This window comes from Bos javanicus, chromosome 13 (assembly GCF_032452875.1).
Source record: "Bos javanicus breed banteng chromosome 13, ARS-OSU_banteng_1.0, whole genome shotgun sequence".
Classification (NCBI taxonomy): domain Eukaryota; kingdom Metazoa; phylum Chordata; class Mammalia; order Artiodactyla; family Bovidae; genus Bos; species Bos javanicus.
In genome coordinates, this window is record NC_083880.1 from 73,225,798 (window position 1) to 73,248,127 (window position 22,330).

At 43.5% G+C, this 22,330-nt stretch overlaps 1 protein-coding gene across 1 annotated transcript; it reads left to right on the top strand.

Moving 5' to 3' along the window:
* Nucleotides 1-274: 274 nt before the first annotated feature.
* On the top strand, nt 275-22,276 carry YWHAB (tyrosine 3-monooxygenase/tryptophan 5-monooxygenase activation protein beta). The gene is made up of 6 exons (XM_061437697.1): nt 275-358; nt 15,133-15,435; nt 17,632-17,755; nt 18,868-19,031; nt 19,946-20,041; nt 20,331-22,276. The coding sequence occupies exons 2-6, from the start codon at nt 15,136-15,138 to the stop codon at nt 20,385-20,387; spliced, it is 741 nt and encodes a 246-aa protein (XP_061293681.1). The 5' UTR covers nt 275-358; nt 15,133-15,135; the 3' UTR covers nt 20,388-22,276.
* The last annotated feature ends 54 nt before the right edge of the window (nt 22,277-22,330 follow it).

Genomic DNA, 22,330 nt, shown 5'->3' on the forward strand with positions numbered 1-22,330 from the left:
CCTCTGCGCTCCAGGGTCAGACCCCCGCCCCGCCCCGGCCGCGGCACCCCTGCTCTCCGCTCTCCTCCCTCCTCCTTCGGGCGGCGCCCCTCTCGGGCGGCCGCGGCGACCCCGTGCCCCGCTCGCCCAATGAAGAGGCGGCGCAGGGGCGGGGCTCGAGCCGGAGCGGAAGTGGTGACCGGAGCGGAAGTGGAGCCGCCGCAGCCGCCGATTCCGGAGCCGGGGTAGCTGCTGCCGCCGCCGCCGCCGCCGCCTCTGCAGCCGCCGCCGTCGCCGGAGGAGTGGGATTGGGGAGGAAGCGGTCACTGCGCCCGGAGCTCCCCTCGCAAGGTTCTCTGCCCCCTGCAGTCCTCCCACGGTGAGTGCGGCGCGGGGTCCGCCCGAGGCCCCCAGGGGCCCGAGCCCACAGCTCCCCCATCACTGGCAGCGGCGGCGGCGGCGAGGGCGACCTCCCGGGTGGGCTCCGGGGGCGGCGGCGCGCGGCCTTCTCGGCCTCGCGAGGCCGCCCGCAGCGCGGGCTCGGCCTCACCGCGGCCCCTCCCTGTTTCCGGGGCCGGGCCCGTCGTTCTGGGAGAGGCCCGGGCCGCCCTCGCCGCCCGCGGCCCTGCCCGGCGGGCGGGGTGCGGCTCCCCATACCAGGCGGGAAGGGACGAGGAGCCGTGGACTCCCGACTCTTCCTCACGACCCATCTTCGATCCCCGCGCGACCTCTCCCTGCACCTTGAGCGGCCAGATCCTACCCTTTCAGCTCGGTCACCCTCGTTTCTCGCTTTCCGGTTTTCAAAAATGAAAATGTAACCAAATGCAGGCGAGCTCTCAGGCCCAATTCCTCTGTTCGTTACCCGCCCGGGATCGGTAACAGGTTTAACCTTGGGAGAGAGCAAAGGGAAAACCCCCCTCCCACTTTGCAGTAAAGCCATTTCATCATCGTTCGCTGGTTTGGGAGCCGAGATTCCCTAGGAGGCACAGGGTTGAGATTTGTATCAAGAAAATGCATTTGTTGGAACTGGTTACTGAGTCAGGCCGGATCCCAGGAAAAAAATAAAATAATGTCTGAGGCTCAGAATCGGAATATTTTCCCAACGGCATTTACCGTCATTTAATGCCAGAGTCATTGTGTCCTCGCCCCAAATTCCCCATACTGTGTTAACACGGCTTTAGGGCTGAAATTTGCCTGGTGGTCTCCCTGGTGGTGGCGAAGGGGTGGGAGTGATTAAGACCCTTTTCTGCACAAAATGAGTGCATCTTTGTCTATTGCAAATGGAGAACTCTGTGTGTAATGGGGTTTTCAAAGGTGGCAGTATTGGTAAGACAGTTTGCCAATCTTTCTGTGAAAATTTTTGTCTCTTGTCCTTGCCATCACTGCTTTTCCCTTTAGTAAGGCTAGATCGCATCAGGTTCTGATTTTACTTGCCCTGTGTGGGAGACAGGATTTGGCAAGATGCTATTATGAACATAGAACATCAGGCGGCCACAGGAGCCAAAACAGAAAGATGAAGCACTTGAAAGAATATGAAAAATTGTCTGCATTTCTCACTCTATCTCAGTTGTTCATATGAAACCACACACAGACACAGCTCACAGAACTAGACACATGGGTACTCTGCTTTTTGCTTTTTCATGTTAGAAATTTATGTATTAATATGTATTCTTGATTCTTGGTCATTTCCTTCTTGACTGTTTCCAGGGCACTCCATTTCTTATTTAGGAATGTGTCAGTTGCCTGAGCCCTCATTTTTTTAGGATCTGTGTCCTTAGCACACATGGTGAGCATGAAACCTGTCATTTGCTGGACCCAAGTTAGAATTTTACAGGTGATCTTCATGGTGGAAGGCTAATCCAGTAGCAACTGCTGAACTATTTCCCTATTACCTCCTTTCAGTGAGATAAGAAACCCTTCACCTGTCTTACAGATGAAATCCTTCAGAGAAAGGAGATGATTTGGCCTAGACCACACACCTGGTTTCCAAGTTGAATATCCTTATTCATCAGTAGCAAATATTTATGGCCTGTCGGTCCCAGGAGTATGGCTCCTACCCTATAATCTTCTGTACATTTCCCATCAGGCAGTGCTTGTGTTAGGTTGGAGCCATTTTAGAATCAGAACTCTATAGATCGGGGAGGCAGCCTCCAGAGAGCCAGGCTGAGCACATTCCCATAATGCTAGTTCTTGAGGCAAAGTCTCCAGAGATTTGGGCCACTGCAAAAAGTGTGTTTTACCCATTTGGCTGGGGGTGTGGAAGCAGAAAGAGCATTGGACTCAGAGTCAGATAAATTCGATTCCACCCTTCCTTGCAGCATTTTCTAGTTGTGTGATCTTCAGTGTTCTGCTTAATCTCTGCTTCCTGGTTTCTCCATCTCCAGGCTTGTCAAGAGACCTTTTTACAAACTGTAAACTGTTAAATATAAGCTTTTGTGTTTTAATCACAGAGTTCACTGTTAAGGCTTTCCCCCCCTTGGTTGCATTCTGATGAGACCCAATGCTACTTTGTATACATGTTGCTTTCCAAAAAAAAAAAAAAAAATTGGTAAGGTATTATGGAACTGGATTTGTGGAGCATCTTTAGTCTTTCTGAGTCAATTTTCTCATTGGTCAGTGCAAATGGTAATAGTCTTTGATGTATTATTGTGACCAACTCAGTAATTAAAATAAGGGTGTGAAATATACCTGATGTTTAATAAATGTTATTTGACTATATTCGTGAGTATACATATATACAGATAAGACACACGCATATGTGCTATAGCGCATAGGCACGTCGAGTCCATCCAGTGTTTACTCATCAACTGATGAGGCAGTATCAAGCTGTAGTAAGAATAATAGCTGTTATTTATATGTGTCAAGCTTTGTTCTGAGCACTCTACACATATTAACTAAGTCTTCATAACAATCTGTGACAAGTAAGTACTGCTAGCCCCATTTTAGTTGAGGAAACTGAGGCACAGAGAAGTTAAATAATTTTCCTGGAGGCACACACACTCAGCACTGGGTAAGTGCCAGAGCCAGGAATCAAACCCAGACAGTCGGACTCTAATGATAGATTTTCATGTGAACACCATGTACTAGTTCATTTTTCTTTACATGTATCTTATTCAAGTAAATGTGTTTGGACAAGAATTTTAGCTACTTTTGGAAATATAGTTTATTGTAGGGGGGAGAGGGGGAGTATATTTATTGTGGAATGCAGGAAAGATACTGCTGGTGTGCTTTAGGAAGGAAGCTTCTGAAAAATCCAGTTTTTCTAGTATTTGCTTCATACTAGGGGAAAAATTTATCAATCGTTTTATGGCACACTGATTTATCCAATCCTAGGTGGTTCTAATAGAATTTGGTCAGGACCAAATATCTATTAATATATATCCATAAGTAGAGAAAGAATTCTAAATTAGAACATCGTTTTGTGCTGCCTGCTCCTTCAGTGGCATCAAACTAAGACGTTTTCCTTTAAATGAGGGTACCTTAGAGAATGAACTAAAATTTACTTGTAAAGGGAATTTAAGTTCCTAGGTTCCTGTGTTTTTCTAGGGAGAGGTGACAGTTCTCACTAGCTAGGAGGCAAGAAATTGGTTGTATAATAAGTTTTAAGTTTTAGAACCATCTTGCTCTCCCCACGAATAGAATCTAGTCTTCTGTCTGTGTCATGATGGACAGACTGACAGAGCTAGATTCCGAGGGAATTTTCTAAAGAGTCTACTTAGGGGGGACAAATGGACAAAAGCACTTTTGTTTTGTCACGTGTATGTTAAAGTCAACCATTCTTCTGCTTCCTCTGCTAAAAGGTATTCTAACATAAGCATAATTATGTGTTTCTGTTACATCGAGATGAATTGATTGATGGCCTCAAGATGAAGGCATTTCTAGCAGACTGTGGGTTAGTAAGGTGACTTTTTTTATAATCTGGCCAGCCCTCTGTTATGTAAGTTTTTTCCTGTACTGGTTAGTTTATTTTATTGTTTTCCCTGAGAGACCTAACAATAAAAGTTATTTCTGAATGGCCTTGACCTGGGCAGAGATTGGAGGAGACAATAAAGTTGAAGTGAGTCCTTGCCATTTGTTACTGTTTGCCCACAAACCTCACCTTAAAGCCTGATGAGCTTTTGGCATATGCTGTTTGAAGTGCTAGTTTGATTTTGATTTTTAAAGCTACATGAATTAAGGCCAGTTCTCAAACCTCACTGATAACTTTGTGTGATTCGTTGAAAAAGTGTTCTTTCTCTCTTTTTCCTTCAGTAATCATTCAGAATCATAATTGATCTTTAGGAGATGGTGCTACACAGAGGAAGGAGCATGTGCCAAGTACACCTGTGGGACCCTGGACAGGTTACTGGGATGGTGACGCCTACCCCTTAGGATACTTAAGATGAAAGGAGGTGATACAACCCCCTGTTTTGCACATTGAGGCAGACCGTAGACGAGGGATATTTTGTTATTATTTACTAATAAGCTGCTGTGGCTTTTTGTATAGCTAATCGTTTGGACTTCTGAAGAGAGGAGTCAAAGGGCTTTTGGAACTCAGTTTGAACCTATAAATAGAACAAGGGGTACCTGAGAAATGATTGGTCAGAAAGTGTACTGTGGTCTCCAGGTTGGAGCTGAGATGGCTCTTTTCAGAGAGCACTCTTAAGACAGCATATAAATGTACTCTGTGTTTTATAGGCCATATGTGGTCTGCTCACCTCTCTCCACATGGGAAATAGCAGCCTTGTTCACTTCTTTGAAAAACTGCATCAGTTGGTCAGATGGTTTCACATGCATCGTGCCAGGCATCATGCCACGTGTTGGGCGCCAAGATGGAAGTCTGGATTCCCATCTTACACTCACGGTCCAGTGTGGGAGCCAACAAAGACATTTCTCTAGATTCTGATAAATGCGATCTTAGAAGTAGGCATGGGTAAGTTAACATGTACCTTCCTCTTAAAAGTCTCGAAGAAAGCCATATGGATTGAAAAGAAATGAGGTGTGGAAGTAAGTGTCCCTTCACTGGCTGACCATTTATTGACTTCTGTGTGGAATATACTGTTGCTGCCATTTTAGTGCTTACGGAGACTCTGCTAAACGTTTTGCATCGTGAACTAATTTACCCCTTACAAGAACCCTCTAAGGTAGATTTGCTTATTTTATGCATGAGAAAACAGACTTCACAGAGGTCAGGTAACCTATGGAGTTGGAACTAGTAAATTGGACTGTGTTGTTCTATTGTGTTGGTGGACCCAGAGCTTTTGAACCCTATTCACATGGTTGAGCAGTTGGTTATTCTGAATCAGAATTAGCACATTAAAAAAATTTTATTTTATCTTATTGATCAGTTCAAGCCAAGAGATCAGTTTATTGTCCTGTCTGCTATTGATTCACATTGTATGACCTTGGTATAACACCTTGATTGTTTTAAGTTTGATTCTGGCTAATTGGACATAATTAGCAGTGATATTCAACAACTGATATAAAAGAAAGAACAAATTTTGAAATAAAAGTGATATTTCTCTCCACAATTCAGTGTTGGCTGGATCTCAGAGCTATTGCCTTTGTATTTTAGACATGCTGTGTTTAATTTTCTAACAAAGAGCCTGTAAGCGTGTGAATGGAATTAAATTTGTTACAGGACTCAGAATTTTGTGTGTAGAATGGCACACAGACCTGTTTTTAGAGTGGGTGTTTTTCAGTGAGTAGTTAAAACTCTTCAAGAGCCAGGAGTACTTCATTTTTTTCTGGGTAACACCCACCAAACACCTGGGCCCACTGGCGCTCTCAGTCCCTCCCACAGGCGCCTGGCATCTGTTTCTCCTTCAGCAGAGTGACTCCAGAACTGTGACTTTGACTTGATGGTGCTGTGGATGCTGTGTCTGGGATGGTACATCAGTGAATGCTATTCAGAATTCACTGTCAGTTCCTTACCCCATGGAACCTTCTAGCATAGATTTTTAGGGTGCTCCTGTCAGTTTCCTCTCCAAATTTCTTCTGTTGTTCATTTGCTAAGTCGGGTCCAACTCTTCATGACCGCATGGACTGCAGCACACACTCAGATTCGTGTCCTTTGAGTCAGTGATGCTGGGATCTCCAGATTCTACTTTTTCTCATTTCCTCTCTGCTTTGGCCTGTGATTTCTTTTGCATCTAAAAACAAATGCATTTTATTCATACATCTGTATTTCTTGTCTCTGCCTAGAGCCCCCCTTTTCTCTCAGAACCCCTCCAACCCATAAAACCAGGAAGGACCCAGCCTCTTTAAAACTAAACTTCCTCCCTTTCTACCTGGTTGCTTCCTCAAGGAGATGCTTGTGCGCTCCCTTCTCATGTTCTACCCTGGGAGCTTCAGCTCTGAGGGGAGGACCATACTATACTGAACTCCAAAAAAGAGTTCTTGGAAATACTAGTAGTTCTTTCTTTTTTTATTTGCAGTTATTGCAACACATACTAAATTATGTACATCATGTTTTTGTGAAGTAACTTCAGAATAAGAGTATAGGCCTATTTATGAGCCTTCACTTTGGCCAGCACTGTCTAGGCATTTTTATGTACGTAATCTTTTTTGATAGCTTTTAATGTTTCCTTTTAACATGTGAGGAAACTGAGATTCGGAGACATTAATTTTAAAATCACCTGATTTCTCTTTAGAAGCCCAGATGTGTGTAGGGCTTTCCTAGAAATAGATCCCATTCACATGGGTTTCATGCTGGAACTTCGGTAATCCTGTGAAGTGAAAGTCGTTCAGTCACGTCCTACTCTCCAGGCCAGAATACTGGAGTGGGTAGCCTTTCTCTTCTCCAGGGGATCTTTCCAACCCACGGATCGAACCCAGGTCTCCCACATTGCAGGCGGATTCTTTACCAGCTGAGCCATCAGGGAAGCCCTCGGTAAGCCTGACACCTGATAATGGAATCCTCATTTTAAATTTCTAGCAAATTGCTAAACTCAAAACCTCAGAATTTTAGAATTGGGCATTTTCTTTTCCTTGAAAACAAAACATAGCTGAAAGCTAATACTTCTAAAACCCACATTCCATAAGGTCCTTTGCAGTTTTTTTTTTTTTTTTAAATATTAGCAATGAATAGTCATTTTTATTTTTTTTCCTTTCTTATTCTTGGATGTCTCCTTCTGGCCACTGGAAAATGACTTCTCAGGATTCTGACCCAGGCTTTGTAAAAATAAAAAGGTCCCTTAGGCAAAGAATCCAGATAGAAGGGCTAGGTTGATTCATTTCTACTTGTGTTTCAGCATTTACTGTCTATTTAGGTTTTCATTTATTTGAGGGAAATCCTGTTGTTTCATGGGCACCTTTAGAATTATTCTTCATAATATTCTTTAGGGGACATTTTACAAAATGGAAGACTGTTGTAAACTCACCCCCCCCCCCCGCCATTATACCTCTTTAACAAATCTATGACATGAAATCCCTTCTTTTGATGGCCATGCGATCTTGCACCAACTGTGTCTTTTTAGCCATTCCCCTGTTGGCTACTTAAGACAGTTTCCCCTTCTTCACTAAGCAGTTGCTGGTTTAATCAGCCAGTGCTCCCCAGTCCTCTAAAGTGCAGCCTGCAGTGGCTGAGAAGAGATGGAGAAACCTATGCTTGAGACCTCTGCTCTGACATGTGTCAGCGGCTTCCTCTATCCACTCTGGTGTCTTGACTCTGCTTTAGTGCCAGGCAGGCCTGATGAGGAGACTGTGGTCTTTTAAGGCTTTTTAGGAGCAAATAAAGGCTCTCTTGCTAGTGTTTTCCTTGATGGGTCCTTGATTCAAGAGTCTCACCAGGGGAATGGTAGGTCCTGATATATAAACCATGACTACTGGCACCTGGGATTCCCTGGTGGCTCAGATGGTAAAGCATCTGCTTGCAATGCGGGAGACCCGGGTTTGATCCTTGGGTCGCGAAGATCCTCTGGAGAAAGAAATGGCAACCCACTCCAGTACTCCTGCCTGGAAAATTCCATGGATGGAGGAGCCTGGTGGGCTACAGTCCACGGGGTCGCAAAGAGTCAGACAGGACTGAGCAACTTCACTTCACTTTTGCTGGCACCTCCTAAGGAAATTAGAAACTAATGAATGAGAGTGTTACAGTTAACGAATGTGTCCCATTTTTCAGGACATTGAAGGGTGGAGTCTTATCTAGGAATGTGAACATTTTAACATACTCTTCCTGTACAAGATTAATCTAGACTTGTTTTTCCTTCTCATGGGTCCTTTATTTTTCTTTTTTTAATTCCAGGCTCACATTTGTGGGCCAACAGCGATGTATCGATACTATTAGAGGAATCACACTACTTCCAGTTTGTTTTGCCCTGTGTACTTTTTTTTAAAAGATTTCCACATTTATTTAATTCCTCGTCTGTCTGTTTCACGGGCATAGCTATTCCGCGCTGAGGAAGCTGCTGTTAGGGCAACAGTTCAGAAATTGGAAGACTGAGTTTGACTGAGCTGACAAGGCCGTGTACGTTTCATTGAAAGATGGGCATGAGAAGGGACAGAAATGATATGGACCTAACAGAAGCAGAAGATATTAAGAAGAGGTGGCAAGAATACACAGAAGAACTGTACAAAAAAGATCTTAATGACCAAGATAACCACGATGGTGTGATCACTCACCTAGAGCCAGACATCCTGGAATGCAAAGTCAAATGCGCCTTAGGAAGCATCACCACGGACAAAGTCAGTGGAGGTGATGGAATTCTAGTTGAGCTGTTTCAAATCCTAAAAAATAATGCTGTGAAAAGTGCTGCACTCAATATGCCATCAAATTTGGAAAACTCAGCAGTGGTCACAGGACTGGAAAAGGTCAGTTTTCATTCCAGTCCCAAAGAAAGGCAATGCTAAAGAATGTTCAAACTACCACACAGTTGCACTCACCTCACACGCCAGCAGAGTTTTGCTCAAATTTCTCCAAGCCAGGCTTCAACAGTACATGAACTGAGAACGTCCAGATATTCACGCTGGATTTAGAAAAGGCAGGGGAACCAGAGATCAAATTGCTAACATCCATTGGATCATAGAAAAAACAAGAGAGTTCCAGAAAAACATCTACTTCTGTTTTATTGACTATGCCAAAGCCTTTGACTGTGTGGATCATAGCAAACTGTAAAATTCTTCAAGAAATGGGAATACTAGACCACCTGACCTGTGTCCTGAGAAATCTGCATGCTGGTCAAGAAGCAACAGTTAGAACTGGACATGGGTCAATGGACTGGTTCCAAGTTGAGAAAGGAGTCCATCCAGGCTATATATTGTCACCCTGCTTATTTAACTTATTTGCAGAGTATATCATGTGAAATGCTGGGCTGGATGAAACACAAGCTGGAATCAAGATTGCTGGGAGAAATATCAGTAACCTCAGATATGTGGATGACACCACCCTTAAGGCAGAAAGCGAAGAGAAACTGAAGAGTCTCTTGATGAAAGTGAGAAAGGAGAGTGAAAAAGCTGGCTTAAAACTAAAATTCCAAGACCATGGCATCCGGTCCCATCACTTCATGGCAAATAGATGGGGAAACAATGAAAACAGTGTCAGACTTTATTGTTGGGGGCTCCAAAATCACTGCAGATGGTGACTGCAGCCGTGAAGTTAAAAGATGCTTGCTCCTTGGAAGAAAAGCCATGACCAACTTAGCATATTAAGAAGCAGACACATTACTTTGCCGACAAAGGTCCATCTAGGCAAAGTTATGTTTTTTCCAGTGGTCATGTATGGATGTGAGAATTGGACCATAAAGAAAGCTGAGCACTGAAGAATTGATGCTTTTGAACTTTGGTGTTGGAGAAGATTCTTGAGAGTCCCTTGGATGGCAAGGAGATCAAACCTAGTCGATCCTAAAGGAAATCAGTCCTGAATATTCATTGGAAAGACTAATGCTGAAGCTCCGGTAGTTTGGCCGCCTGATGTGAAGAACAAACTTACTGGAAAAGACGCTGATGCTGGGAAAGATTGAAGGCAGGAGAAGGGGATGACAGAGAAGGAAATGGTTGGATGGCATCACCGATTCGATGGACATGAGTTTGAGCAAGCTCCAGGAGTTGGTGATGGACAGGGAAGCCTGGCGTGCTGCAGTCCATGGGGTCTCAGAGTCAAACACGACTGAGAGACTGAACTGAACTGACAAGGCTGTGTGGCAGCCCCTGTTCTCACACAGGACTCTCTTCACACCACATACAAGTAGCCTCCCAGTAATGACTTGCTGAAAAAATTCACTGATACTTGAGTATTAGTTTTGTACTTGGCAGAGTTTTAGGCATTAGATGAGAAAGAAATGTGACGCTTTCCTTCGGAAGACATACATGCGACACACTGTACATGGTCCACCACTCATCACCTGGACCGTAGAACATGTAGAATGGAGGCCAGAGGAGCGTGGACTATGTAAGAGGCTACGGTGTATTTGAATTCATAGTCCGGGTAGATCAGTGGGGACTAGGGTAGTCAGGGAAGGCTTTGTAGCCCTACATGGATGGATAGAGTTTGCCTCGGCAGGAAGTAATTTCAGACATGTTTAAGCCTGACATTTAAGGGTATTTGGTGATGTCCAGCCTGCGAGAAAGGTACATGTTGGAGAACAGTGGATGAAAAACAGGTACAGAGGATCCAAGTTATGAAAGACTTTGCAAGCCAGGTAGGAATTTCAGCTGGATGGAGTAGCCAGAAGAGAGTCATCAGAAGTTCTTGAGATGTCGTTCAGAGTTCTTAAGAGTCAGGGCATGACTGAGGGGGATTTTGGAGTCAGAAGCACATGGAGTGAGGTATGGATGTAATACGGATCTAATGTGCTTGGGAAGAATAGGTGCTTTGAAGTACTTGAGAAGAGACAGAACTCTACCAGATTTGCCATTTTAGGATCTGTTCATTCATTCAGTGAAAATTTGTTCACGCTGATTCTCTGCAAGGTACTGCGGGGGATGTGCCCTAAAGGGGTTTGTAGTGTGGGAGGGGACTTAAGGGATGTAGACAAATAATTTTAGTACCGAAAAAACGTGATAAGACATTAAAGAGAAGTGTGGATGAAACGCTTTGTGAGACTGTTTTCAGCTTAGAGCAGTGCTGTCCAATAGACATAGAATGTGAGTCCCATGTAGCTTAAAATTATCTGGTAGCTACCTGTAAAATGTGAGGGGGGGAGATGAAATTAACTTCAGTAATTAAAAAAAATTAACTCCATATATTCAAAACAGTACAATTTTAACATGTGGCCTGGGCAGTCTTATTAGACAGCTTAGGTTAAGCAGCTTAAGAAAGGTTTCATGGAGGGGGTGTCATTTGAGCCATGCTCTGATGAATTTTAAATGCAGAATAAATGGGAAAGGCTATTCCAGGTAGAGGGAGTGCTGGATGAGTGAAGACCAAAAAGCATGTGGAAGAAAACCATTTTGACAGAAGCATCTACTGTGTAGAAGGCCTATTTGGGCAAAAGTCTAGGAAGATAGCTGGGAAAGCCTACAAGGACTGCTTGGGAGGCAGTCTGACTTGACTGGCAGTAGTTGGGAACTTTAAAGAATTTTGAGCAGAGTGACTTGATCAGAGCTTTAAAATGGATCTGATAGCACATATGAAGGGGGTTAAAGAAAATGGAAGACTGAAGGCAGTGGGACTAGGGAAAGACGATGGATATAGGCGCTTTATTAGGATGCACAAATAGGAGCAATTTCATTTCTCCCTTGTCTGCTGCCTTCCTCCAAACTGCTGGGTGTTGTGTAACCCATTTCCTGTTGAAATTGGTCTAGCTGCTTCACAATCCTTGTTATATAAGCACAAGTTATGTAAGCAGTAGGCATCAGACATTTAGCTATGGATTTTGTTTGTTGTAAGTTGGGGGTGGGGGTTGTAGGTAAGAAATTTTTAAATAGATGGGTACATTTTTTAAGGCATGCATTCAATTTTACCATATCATAATGGTTCTCTATCTCTAAGAGCTCTTGCAGGGATCCCAAAGAAGCCTGAAATAGTCGACTCCAAACCAGAAAGGCCACGTTTTATTTTGAGAAATAGGACGTGTACATTTGGGAGGTCTCAGGGAGTAGTCAGGATTCTTTGGAGAGGTATGGTTGAACTTTTAATGTTTGGAAAGAAAAGAAGTGGGGGGTGAGGGGACCTTAATTGAGGAGCCTAGTAGGCCGAAGAGTTTCACAGTATCCTTTAGCAGTGCTAATTGTATTTTTCTATTACTCTTTTGTAATAACTCCATGGGATGGCTTCACTTTGAATTGGCCTTGGCCAGGAGTGTTATTAATTGGAATTGTTCCTGGGTAGAGTTGCACAGGTGCTGTTTATATACTAAGTAACTTCTAACTGAATTAGTCTACAGACTGGAAAATTTCTAAAAAGTTTATTAAAAGTTGGCTTCCCTTTGCCTCTTACCTTTAGGGAACATCAAGTAGGGTTGTCTAATGCTGAAGATAGTATCCTGGTCAGAAAGATATCATAATCAAGAAAGCTATATGGAGAAAGTATGTAATTTTAAGAGGATGACTAGTGTACCTGTGATGCATGTGTATCAGAGTAGACTAAGTTGTGTTGCCGTAACAAACAGCCCCAGTGTCTAAATGGCCTCAGCCAACAAAGGTTTATTTCCTTTTCGCCCTGCGTGTCCACTGCGGGCCTGCAGGAGTCTCTGCACTACTCAGTCACTCGGGGACTCAGGCTGTAGAAACTGCTGTTTTGTGACAGCACCATCTAGGTGACGTGGCTGCTGTAAGAGAAGAGAGCCTCGTGGGGCTTTTTGCAGTTTCAGCACCTGGAAGTAGCATCATTTATCCTTATTGAACAGAATGAACCATATGACCCCTCCTAAGTGCAGAGGGGTTGCTGGGAGATGTAGGTGAGCAGATGGATTATTATCTCTGCTGTAGGTTCATTCTAGTGATGTGGGTGAAGATGTCAGACAGGTCAAGGTGAGACTTGCCTTAGAGTGTAAGATTCGAGTCAGCAAGCCTTACATAGGACACAACTCTTAATATGATTTCGATAAAAAGAGGTGGGAAGAAAACTCACAATTCTGAACTGGAGCACCAACTCTTTCTAAATTGTCTAGATTTAGGGTGTATCTTAAAATTTTCCTTCATTTAATAAGACATTTTCATGTGGTAGAATCTTGCCTGTAGAATTTCTCTCTTGAAAATACAGAAATGGCTGTGAAGGCAAAACCAGAGTCTTGTGATGTGATGGATAAAGTAATGAGAGCATTTGTTTAAAAAATACTGGTATTCCCACTACTGTTATAAAATACTATAAGTAGTAGTATATTTTTTTTCCACCTCAAGATATTAGTGTATTTTAACTCTGTGGCATAGGTGAATACAATTGAAATTTAAACCAGCAGTACATAAAACTATCTCTTATTGGTTAATAAATATTGTTTTTAGCTACATGTTATCCAAAAATTATTGCATTATATTAATGGTGGCTATTTTTGCCTTGTTTTTTTTTTGTTTTTTTTTTGGCCTTGCCTTGAGGCTTGCGGGATCTTAGTTCCCCAAGCAGGGATCAAATCCACGCCCTTGGCAGTGAGAGAGCAGAGTCCTAACCACTGGGCCCCCAGGGAATTCCCGTAATGGTGATAAGTATAGTTGGGAATTGACTGAGGTGAGGTGAATCATTTTAAGAAGTATTCACTGGTTGCTGTATAGAGGGTTTGAGAAAATGAAAAGCTGAAATCACCAAGATTTTTGTCTGTTTCAGGAAAAGTTTTAAACAAACTCAATTACGGTTCACAGCTCGTTGCTGCGCGTCTTGGTGAATAGACCCAGGTCTCTCACAGTCTATACGGTGTACAGAGTCAGTGCCTGGTATTTGTATATAATGCTTTTGACCAGGGGTCCCTGACCTCCAGGCTGTGGACTGGGACCTCCTGTCAGATCAGCAGTGGCGTCAGGTTAGAAATAGAGTGCACGATAACCGTAATGTGCTTGAATCATCTTGAAACCATCCCAGCCCCACCCCCGGTTGGTGGAAAAATTGTCTTCCACGAAATCAGTTCCTGGTGCCAGAAAGGTTGGGGACCGCTGCCCTGGGCGTTCCACGGTGCCTTCACACAGGTGAGGCCACTTGCGCCTCACAGCGGCCCCCAGAGAGTTGGCAGTGTTCTTCCTCTCCAGTTAGCAAACGGAAGTTCTCAGAAGCTGAGTGATTTGACCAAGGTTGTGTTTCTTGTAAGTAGCTGAGCCGGTGCAAGGTTGAGCCAAATCTGCTCTCGTGGACAGTGTGTCCTTGGACCAAAGTTAGCACTTGGCAGAAGATGGGCTAAAAATGGCTGGTATGTTTAAGGTACCTACCACTTGATGGGCACTGCCAAATATAACAGTCAGAGTCCTATCTTTTGCTTTAAGGTTGATGAAACAATCATCACATGGTGTTTTTCCCTGTAGTATGGGGAAAAACAGATTTGGTGAAAACCAGATATTCCAGATATTTCTTGAAAGAAGAAAAGGCTGTATGTTTAACATAAGCTTCTAAAGAATTGAGCCATCTCTGGCATTGAGGAGGCAGATTAGGAAAGTGGAGGAAAACAGGTCAAGAGATAGATGTGCGTTTGAGTTCTGGCTCTCTGCTCTCTCCTGGCTGTGCTGCCCTGGACACAGCAGTTGGCGCCTCTGAACCTATACTTCTTCACCTCGTGGAGGGGGAAGGGAGTATTGGAAACAGATCTCCCTGTATGTAGGACTGCTGCGAAGGTTAAATGGCTAAAAAGTAAAAACACCTTTTTAGCAAAGTTCCCGGAGAAGGCAATTGCACCCCACTCCAGTACTCTTGCCTGGAAAATCCCATGGACGGAGGAGCCTGGTAGGCTGCAGTCCATGGGGTCGCTAAGAGTCGGACACGACTGAGCAACTTCACTTTCACTTTTCACTTACATGCATTGGAGAAGGAAATGGCAACCCACTCCAGTGTTCTTGCCTGGAGAATCCCATGGACGGGGAAGCCTGGTGGGCTGCCGTCTATGGTGTCACACAGAGACATGACTGACGTGACTTGGCAGCAGCAGCAGCAAAGTTCCTAACCCGGTGGGTGCTCCTGCTCAGTATTACTGGAGACATTTGGAAATAGACATTTCCCATTTAGCTGTGTTTCCTCCCAGATAGGTTGGAAGGAGATTGGCACATATGCGCCTCCTGGGCCTTGAAGCCTGATGTTCACTTTCTGTCTCCCTCTCGTTTTAGGGAATGACCATGGATAAAAGTGAGCTGGTACAGAAAGCCAAGCTCGCCGAGCAGGCCGAGCGCTACGATGACATGGCTGCGGCCATGAAGGCGGTCACAGAGCAGGGGCACGAGCTCTCCAACGAGGAGAGAAACCTGCTGTCCGTCGCCTACAAGAATGTGGTCGGCGCCCGCCGTTCGTCCTGGCGTGTCATCTCCAGCATCGAACAGAAAACTGAGAGGAACGAGAAGAAGCAGCAGATGGGCAAAGAGTACCGCGAGAAGATCGAGGCCGAGCTGCAGGACATCTGCAATGACGTGCTGGTAAGAGGCCAGTGTTCCTATTCTAAAGAACACCTCCTAATAGTATTCATTTCATGAACAAATGCCAGCTCTCAAATAGCTCTTGCGAGAAAGGTGTCTGAATATACTGGGAAGCTGCAAACCATTTGCAACTAAGTTTTAAGCACACGATGTGATTTTTTTTTTCCCCTCAGCTCCTAACCTGATCAGAGGTTGCTTGTCACTTGTGGGATATTTTCCTCTCTCTTCCAAAGAACTCTGGAAAACGGGAACGTTTGCTCAACATCCCTCCATCTTTTCTTTAGAAATTGAGGGCAGAGAGGCAGCATTTTCGATAGGTGCAACCACCTATCAAAATTGAGGGCAGAGAGGCTGTTCTCTGTGTCAGTCTGACGGCGGTGTCCTCTCCAGGAGGGGAGAGGGGAGCCAAAAGCTGACCTCTCTCTCAGCTGCTCCCTGGTCCCTGCACAATGGTAGTTTTGTACGTTAGCCCTGTCCATCAGTTTGGGCCTTCGTTCCAAAGGCAAATCACAAGTGGTGTGGGGATTTTCCCTTGCCGTGATTCGTATGAACCTGAGTTGGACCACGGATTCCTCGCTGCTTTCCCTCGAGCCATCACCTGGGGGTGGGTGGGAGGGCCTCATACCGTAGAGCAGATCATGATCATGCTGTCTTTCCCTCACGTCCTGAGCCCACTGGGAACTTTCTTTTTCTTCCAGGTGAAATCAGGTAAAAATGAGTGGTGAGGGCTGCTTTGAAGGGAAAAGGGATTCACACTTGTGGATCTACCTGCTCCCCTGCTGGCTGCCTTTCTGAGTTACTGCCCTTGACACCTTTCTTTTGAAAAGCAGTACAGAGCTTGTTAGCCATCAGGCAGGACTCCTCATGCGTAATCCATAAGGAGTCGCACCCTATTTGTCTGCACAGATTATTAAAACGACTACCCCCCACCCCCCGCATCCTCTCACTTTGATTGATTCGGTCCCCCTTACTGCTAAGCTTTTGCATCAAGCTGCTGTTTAATTTTTTTTTTGTTAGACTCGTGGTGTAAGAGTGGCTAAATTTGTTGCCTGTTGGTCATTTGGGGGTTTGTTAATGGTGCGCTAATTCCCGAATGTTAGGTACATCTGGTACTCAGATGAAGTATGGCATGCACTCCCAAGGCAAGAAAGTTCCCTAATTCCTGAACGGTAGACCAGCTTTTACGAGCATCTGAAAGAATGTGAAGAAAAGCATGGTACTTACTGCCTCTTAACCAGTTTTTCAGGATGCCACATTCTAAAACAACTCTTCGAAAATATTGCTCTGTATACGAAGCGTGGACTCCTTCACAACTGCTTTTGTTGTAAGCATAAATGTTTAAAGGAATTTATTATTAATAATAGTCTTAGCTACTTTTGGAGTGCTTACTAGTGCCAGGCGGTGTCTTAAGCACTCTGTGAACATTGGCTCATTTATCCTCGTAACTGCACTAGGAGATGGCTGTTGGGCTTCCCCTTGTGTAGCTGAGGAGACAGGATCAGGGCAGTCAGGTCCTTTGTCCAGGGTCATACAGATGGTGAGCAGCAGAGGAGGGATTTTTACCCGGGTCTGAGCGATTCTAACGTTAGTTCTTGGAATTTCTCCCTACTATCACCCTTTTTCTTCTGAAGTGGAAATATTTTTTTTTTCTTTAATTACAGAATTAATACGATTTTTTTTTAAAGCACAAGGCAGAAGAGTATAAATAAGAAAATTTAAAAATCACTTCTAAAATACTGTTACCTAGAGAACCATTGTTAACATCTTGATAAATACCCTTCTAGATTTTTCCCTTAGGTATTTATATGCATGTGCATATATCTGTTTTAATATTAAAATAGGATTCACTTGGTATTTATTATCCGTTTTTGTTTTTCCCCACTCAGACTTCTTTTGGAGAGCCTTTCCACATAATCAGTGTGGTTCTGCATCATCATTTTTAAAGCCTGTGTAGCATGCCATTGTATGGCTGTACTTTAACCCTTTACTGGACCGTCAAAGTGGATTTTAACGGATACTGGCATCTGTTATGACCTGGGCTAAAAACTATTTAAAAACTTTGGATGAAAATCATGTATTTTGCAATTACCACCCCCCCATTATTTAGAAGTGGTAGTATCTCAAATCTCAAACATAGTTTTAACATCTTGTAAGTAATATTTCCAGATTCTTAACAGAATGTGGATCATTTTTTAGGAGCTGTTGGATAAATACCTTATTCCCAATGCTACACAACCAGAAAGTAAGGTGTTCTACTTGAAAATGAAAGGCGATTATTTTAGATATCTTTCTGAGGTGGCTTCTGGAGACAATAAACAAAGTAAGTAACTTTTTTTTCTTTTCTTTCTGTCTTCTCTTTTTTTTGAGGAATTTGACCAGTAGCAGAGACCGTCTTCATAATAATTTTGAGTTTTGCTTGGTCTGTAGTCAGAGTTAAAGACCACAGCGTTGTGCTGACCAGTGACAGACAGGGTCCTGTGTGCTGTGTGTGTGCTCAGCTGCTCTGTCATGTCTGACTCTTTGTGACGCCGTGGACTGTAGCCCGCCAGGCTCCTCTGTCCATGGGATTTTTCAGGCAAGAATACTGGAGTGGGTTGCCATTTCCTCCTCCAGGGGATCTTCCTGACCCAGGGATCGAACCTGGGTCTCTTGTGTCTCCTGCATTAATTAGCTGGGAGGTTCTTACTACTAGTGGGAAGTGTAGTTCTTTACTACACCTGGGAAGCTCCTGAACAGGGTCATGGGGTTGACAGATACATCTAAGGGACAAGTATGGGGGTATTAAAAGTCTGGTGCAGTAGTGCACTGAAAAAGATCTTTATTTTAAGGATTGTTTGGTAGTTGTCTTAGGTGTGAAACTTTAAAATGTTTGATAGAGTAAAACTGCCATGGTGAAGAGAGATGCATTTCTTTTGTCATATACATGTGTTAGTGTAATGGTGGTTGTGGCTCTGCTTTATTAAGTGCCTCCTATGTGTGTCATTTATTTCTTACACAACTCTAGGAGTGTAGGTGGGAGTCTTCTGTCCTTTTTTTCTGTTAAGGACACCAGGACTCACAGAGGTTTTCATTCAGTCCAAACCACACAATTAAGAGTTTGGAATTCATTCCAGTTTTGCGTCTTGACTCTGAAGTCCACAATCTTTCCATTAGAGCACATTGCTTTCCATGTTCCATGTTGTTCAGGGTTATTCCTGTATTTCCTAACTGCTTTTGTAGACTTTGTCATCATTGTCTTTGTTTTCCCTCAAAGCATTTCATACAGTACTCAGATTAGAGTACATGTTTAACAGATGATTATTAATCGGATAGTAGAGACATTTGATAGTACATTTGCTCCAGCCGAGTTTGGCAAAATAATTTGGTAGTGGATCCAGCGTACAATGCAACCTTACGTAAGACCCACCCTTTCATGTTTTTTCTTTCTTATAGCCACTGTGTCGAACTCCCAGCAGGCTTACCAAGAAGCATTTGAAATTAGTAAGAAAGAAATGCAGCCTACACACCCCATTCGACTGGGGCTGGCACTTAATTTCTCCGTCTTTTATTATGAGATTCTAAACTCTCCTGAAAAGGCTTGCAGCCTGGCAAAAACGGTGAGAAAGACCTTCTGGGGTTTCTGATAGTAAAAATGCTCATGTCTAGAACCTTGTTTTAAAATTACCCAAATGTAACTCATTGTTTTGGACTTATTTGTGAAGATTTTTCTGGGGGTAGGAGAAACCCATCTGTATTGACTCCATGTTTTATGGAGTCAGTACAGACCTGTTACTTCTTGACGACCTCTCAGTGCCTATGCTGATTGGTGTTTGAGTTCAGTTTCTCTTTTGGGGTGAGGTTGTAGACAGTCCAGGGAGGAGGCAGCTTGTTGCTCTCATCACGCTCTGGGCTGTAGACCTCGGCTCCTCAGTGTCGTCTTTTTACTGAGGCTGGAGGTTATGGCAGGAGGTGTAGAGAAGGAAGTCAGATCTTGTTTCTTTGTGTCCTGAATTACGTCTTGTCTTCTTTGGGTAGAAAACTGCCTTTTCTACGTGTTTTTGTCATCTTTGAATATGCACAGTCCTTGAACATTTTTTTAATTGGTAAAAACTGTGTGAAATGAATGCCCAGAGTTCCATCACTTAATTGAAGTTCGGATTTAGTGATGTGAACTTCTAGTCTCCATTTATCTCCTGTATCTAAACCTTTTGTTTTTCTGCTTAATGAAAAAGGGGGAGGGATTACTAGAAATGTCTTTGGTAATTCAAATATCATGTGAATTCCTTTAGGATGAGTAATACTTGTTGACTTGATAGGTAGAGTAAAGTTCTTAGCTAGGAATTTTTGTCATGGTTGGTTGATGCTTTAGAAGCCAGTATCACATGTTTACTGACAGGACTAGCAAGCAAGGTAACAATAACCTAGGTTCCCCGAGAATACTGTACAGGAAGAAAAATGGTAGCAGGAAGAAAACGGGGCTAAACTAGTTCAAGGAACCTGTGGCATCTTAGCTAAAGGCTCTTTGTTTCAGGCGTTTGATGAGGCGATTGCTGAATTGGACACACTGAATGAAGAGTCTTACAAAGACAGCACCCTGATTATGCAGCTGCTTAGGGACAATCTCACTGTAAGTACTGCCCATTCCGTGACTGCTTCCAGTGGGTGGGGCTTATGGCTTGTTCCTGTTCCTCTGCCTCCTAGCCTGAGACTCGGGACAGGATTTATGCCCTGTACGTGTAATTAATTTTTTTAATTGATTATAAGCACCTGCTGAAATTTTGACCTTTGCCATCACTGTCTGCAGTCATATGAGAAGAATTATAAGCAGCTGAGATGAGGTGATACAGAGTGGGCCACCTCCCCGCGGAAAGTTCTAAGAGCCCTACTTTGTTTATAGCTCTGTTTTTCTCTTGCAGCTGTGGACGTCGGAAAACCAGGGAGACGAAGGAGATGCTGGGGAGGGAGAGAACTAATGTCTACCGTGCTTTGTGATCTCTTGAGTGGCACTCTGTACCCTCCACATATATCCCTTTGTGCGATAAAAAAAAAGAAACGTACGTCGACTTTCAATTTTTCACAGCCTCAGCCTAGCAAAAATGGTCCATGGGATGAACAGCTGGTATTTGTATCTAAAATTCAGATTGGTCACATAAATGCCACGGCATTCTGAAGTTTTGATTTTGATTAACATTGACAGGATTACTGTGTGTTTCGTTTAAAAAAAAAAAAAACAACAAAAACTGAACACTGTGATTATGGAGTTTTGTAATTTAGCAGAACTCTTACTGGTAGAAAAAAAAAATAGACCTGAATTATGTGTAACTTTTTGGAAAGTTAAATTTGATTCAAAACAGTTGTCCCTGAAATACAGTTCCATTGTAAAGTTGTACAGAAAGTTATAGATTCTATTGTGACACTGGGACTTGGAGTGGGTCACCTCTCATTTGGCATTCGAGTTTTACAGTAATTTCTAGTGATTCTGCCCATTCTGATCAGGGCTTTTAGACACTTGGTATGTTGGGGCTTGTTGCCACTGAAAAGCTCGTGACCACAGACGGCCACAGTGTCTTCCTCCAAGGAAACTCGAAGCCAGAAAAGAACATTCTTGGTCGAGATAACTGGGTTATGACAGCATGCAAAGGTCCACTGCTCATAGACCACCTGTGACTCCAGCCCCTTCCCCTATAGCAGCATGTTTAGTGATTGGCAACTTGTGCTTAGGAAGTGGAATCTGTTTTCCCTGTAACCATGAGCTCAAGATGGAAAAAAAAAAAGCCGTGTATCTTATGAATGGCCTTATCTGTTTCCTGGGTAATACCTTTAAGAATAATGCTCTGCAGAGATTGTCTTTCACTTGAGGAGTAAGTACTCAGTGTTTGGGTTCTTCCTAGCTCGGGGCTTTAAAATTTTGAAATCTAAACATTCTTTCCCACAGTCCTTTTTGACTGTTGACTTTAGTCTTCTCTAAATTTCTGTCCTTCTGCTTCCTTACATTTTTTTCTATGTGCATTCTCTCTCTCTATGCCTTTTGTTCATGGTTTAGTACTAGATGGGCAGGGACAGGGGGTCCACAAAAGGGTGAGGGATGTTGGCGAGCACTTTGGTGAGCCAGCGTTGCTTCAGCGAGTTGAAAAGAGCTTCCCACATTTCAGCTCTGTCTTCCTCCAGTTCTCAGCACGGTGGTTGCTCTTCAGTCACACCAAGATCTGACTCCAAAAAGTATTTTTAAATATCCATGGTTTCTCTTTATATTGCAGCCAACCCTGATAATGCTTGTTAGCACCTGTCACCAGCTCTCCCAAGGGTACCCATCCCGTCAGGTTCACAGACAAATGTCAGGGAAGTTGCATGAACACTGCGATGGGAGAGTCAGGAATAGCCCGGCCTGCCAGTCTCCGTCTCCACCTTCCTCCCCGAACATTCCACGTAGCTGTAGTGTCCCATCTGTTTGTCCATCTGCTGAAATAAGAAAAGAAATATTCATGCACTGATTTCAAAAAACCAAAAGGAAAAAAGAAAAAAAAAAACCTCTCTCCTTTCTAGCTGAACAGAAACGTGCAGTTAATACTTGCCGCTTGGACATGCAGTAGTGAATGTGGAACGAGCCTGTCTGTATATCTGGTAGCTCTCTCGCTTTGTTTTTCCTCACCAGTATTCTGCCTCACGTTTGCTTCTGTGATGGTTATATTGCCTAGCAAGCACACCCGTGGTTGTGAAAATAGTATAGCAAAAAAGAAAAAACCCCGGTTATTGATGTACTAGATTTGTGTATGTCTTTTAAACAGTTCTAGTTTCCACCTTACACGGAATAATCAGGAAAAGTGTAAAAACGCAAAAGTGAAATAAAAAATTTTATCAGTTAGTTGGCTGATGCACTGTTATGTGGCGTCTCCTGTATCACCACCAGAACTAGCTA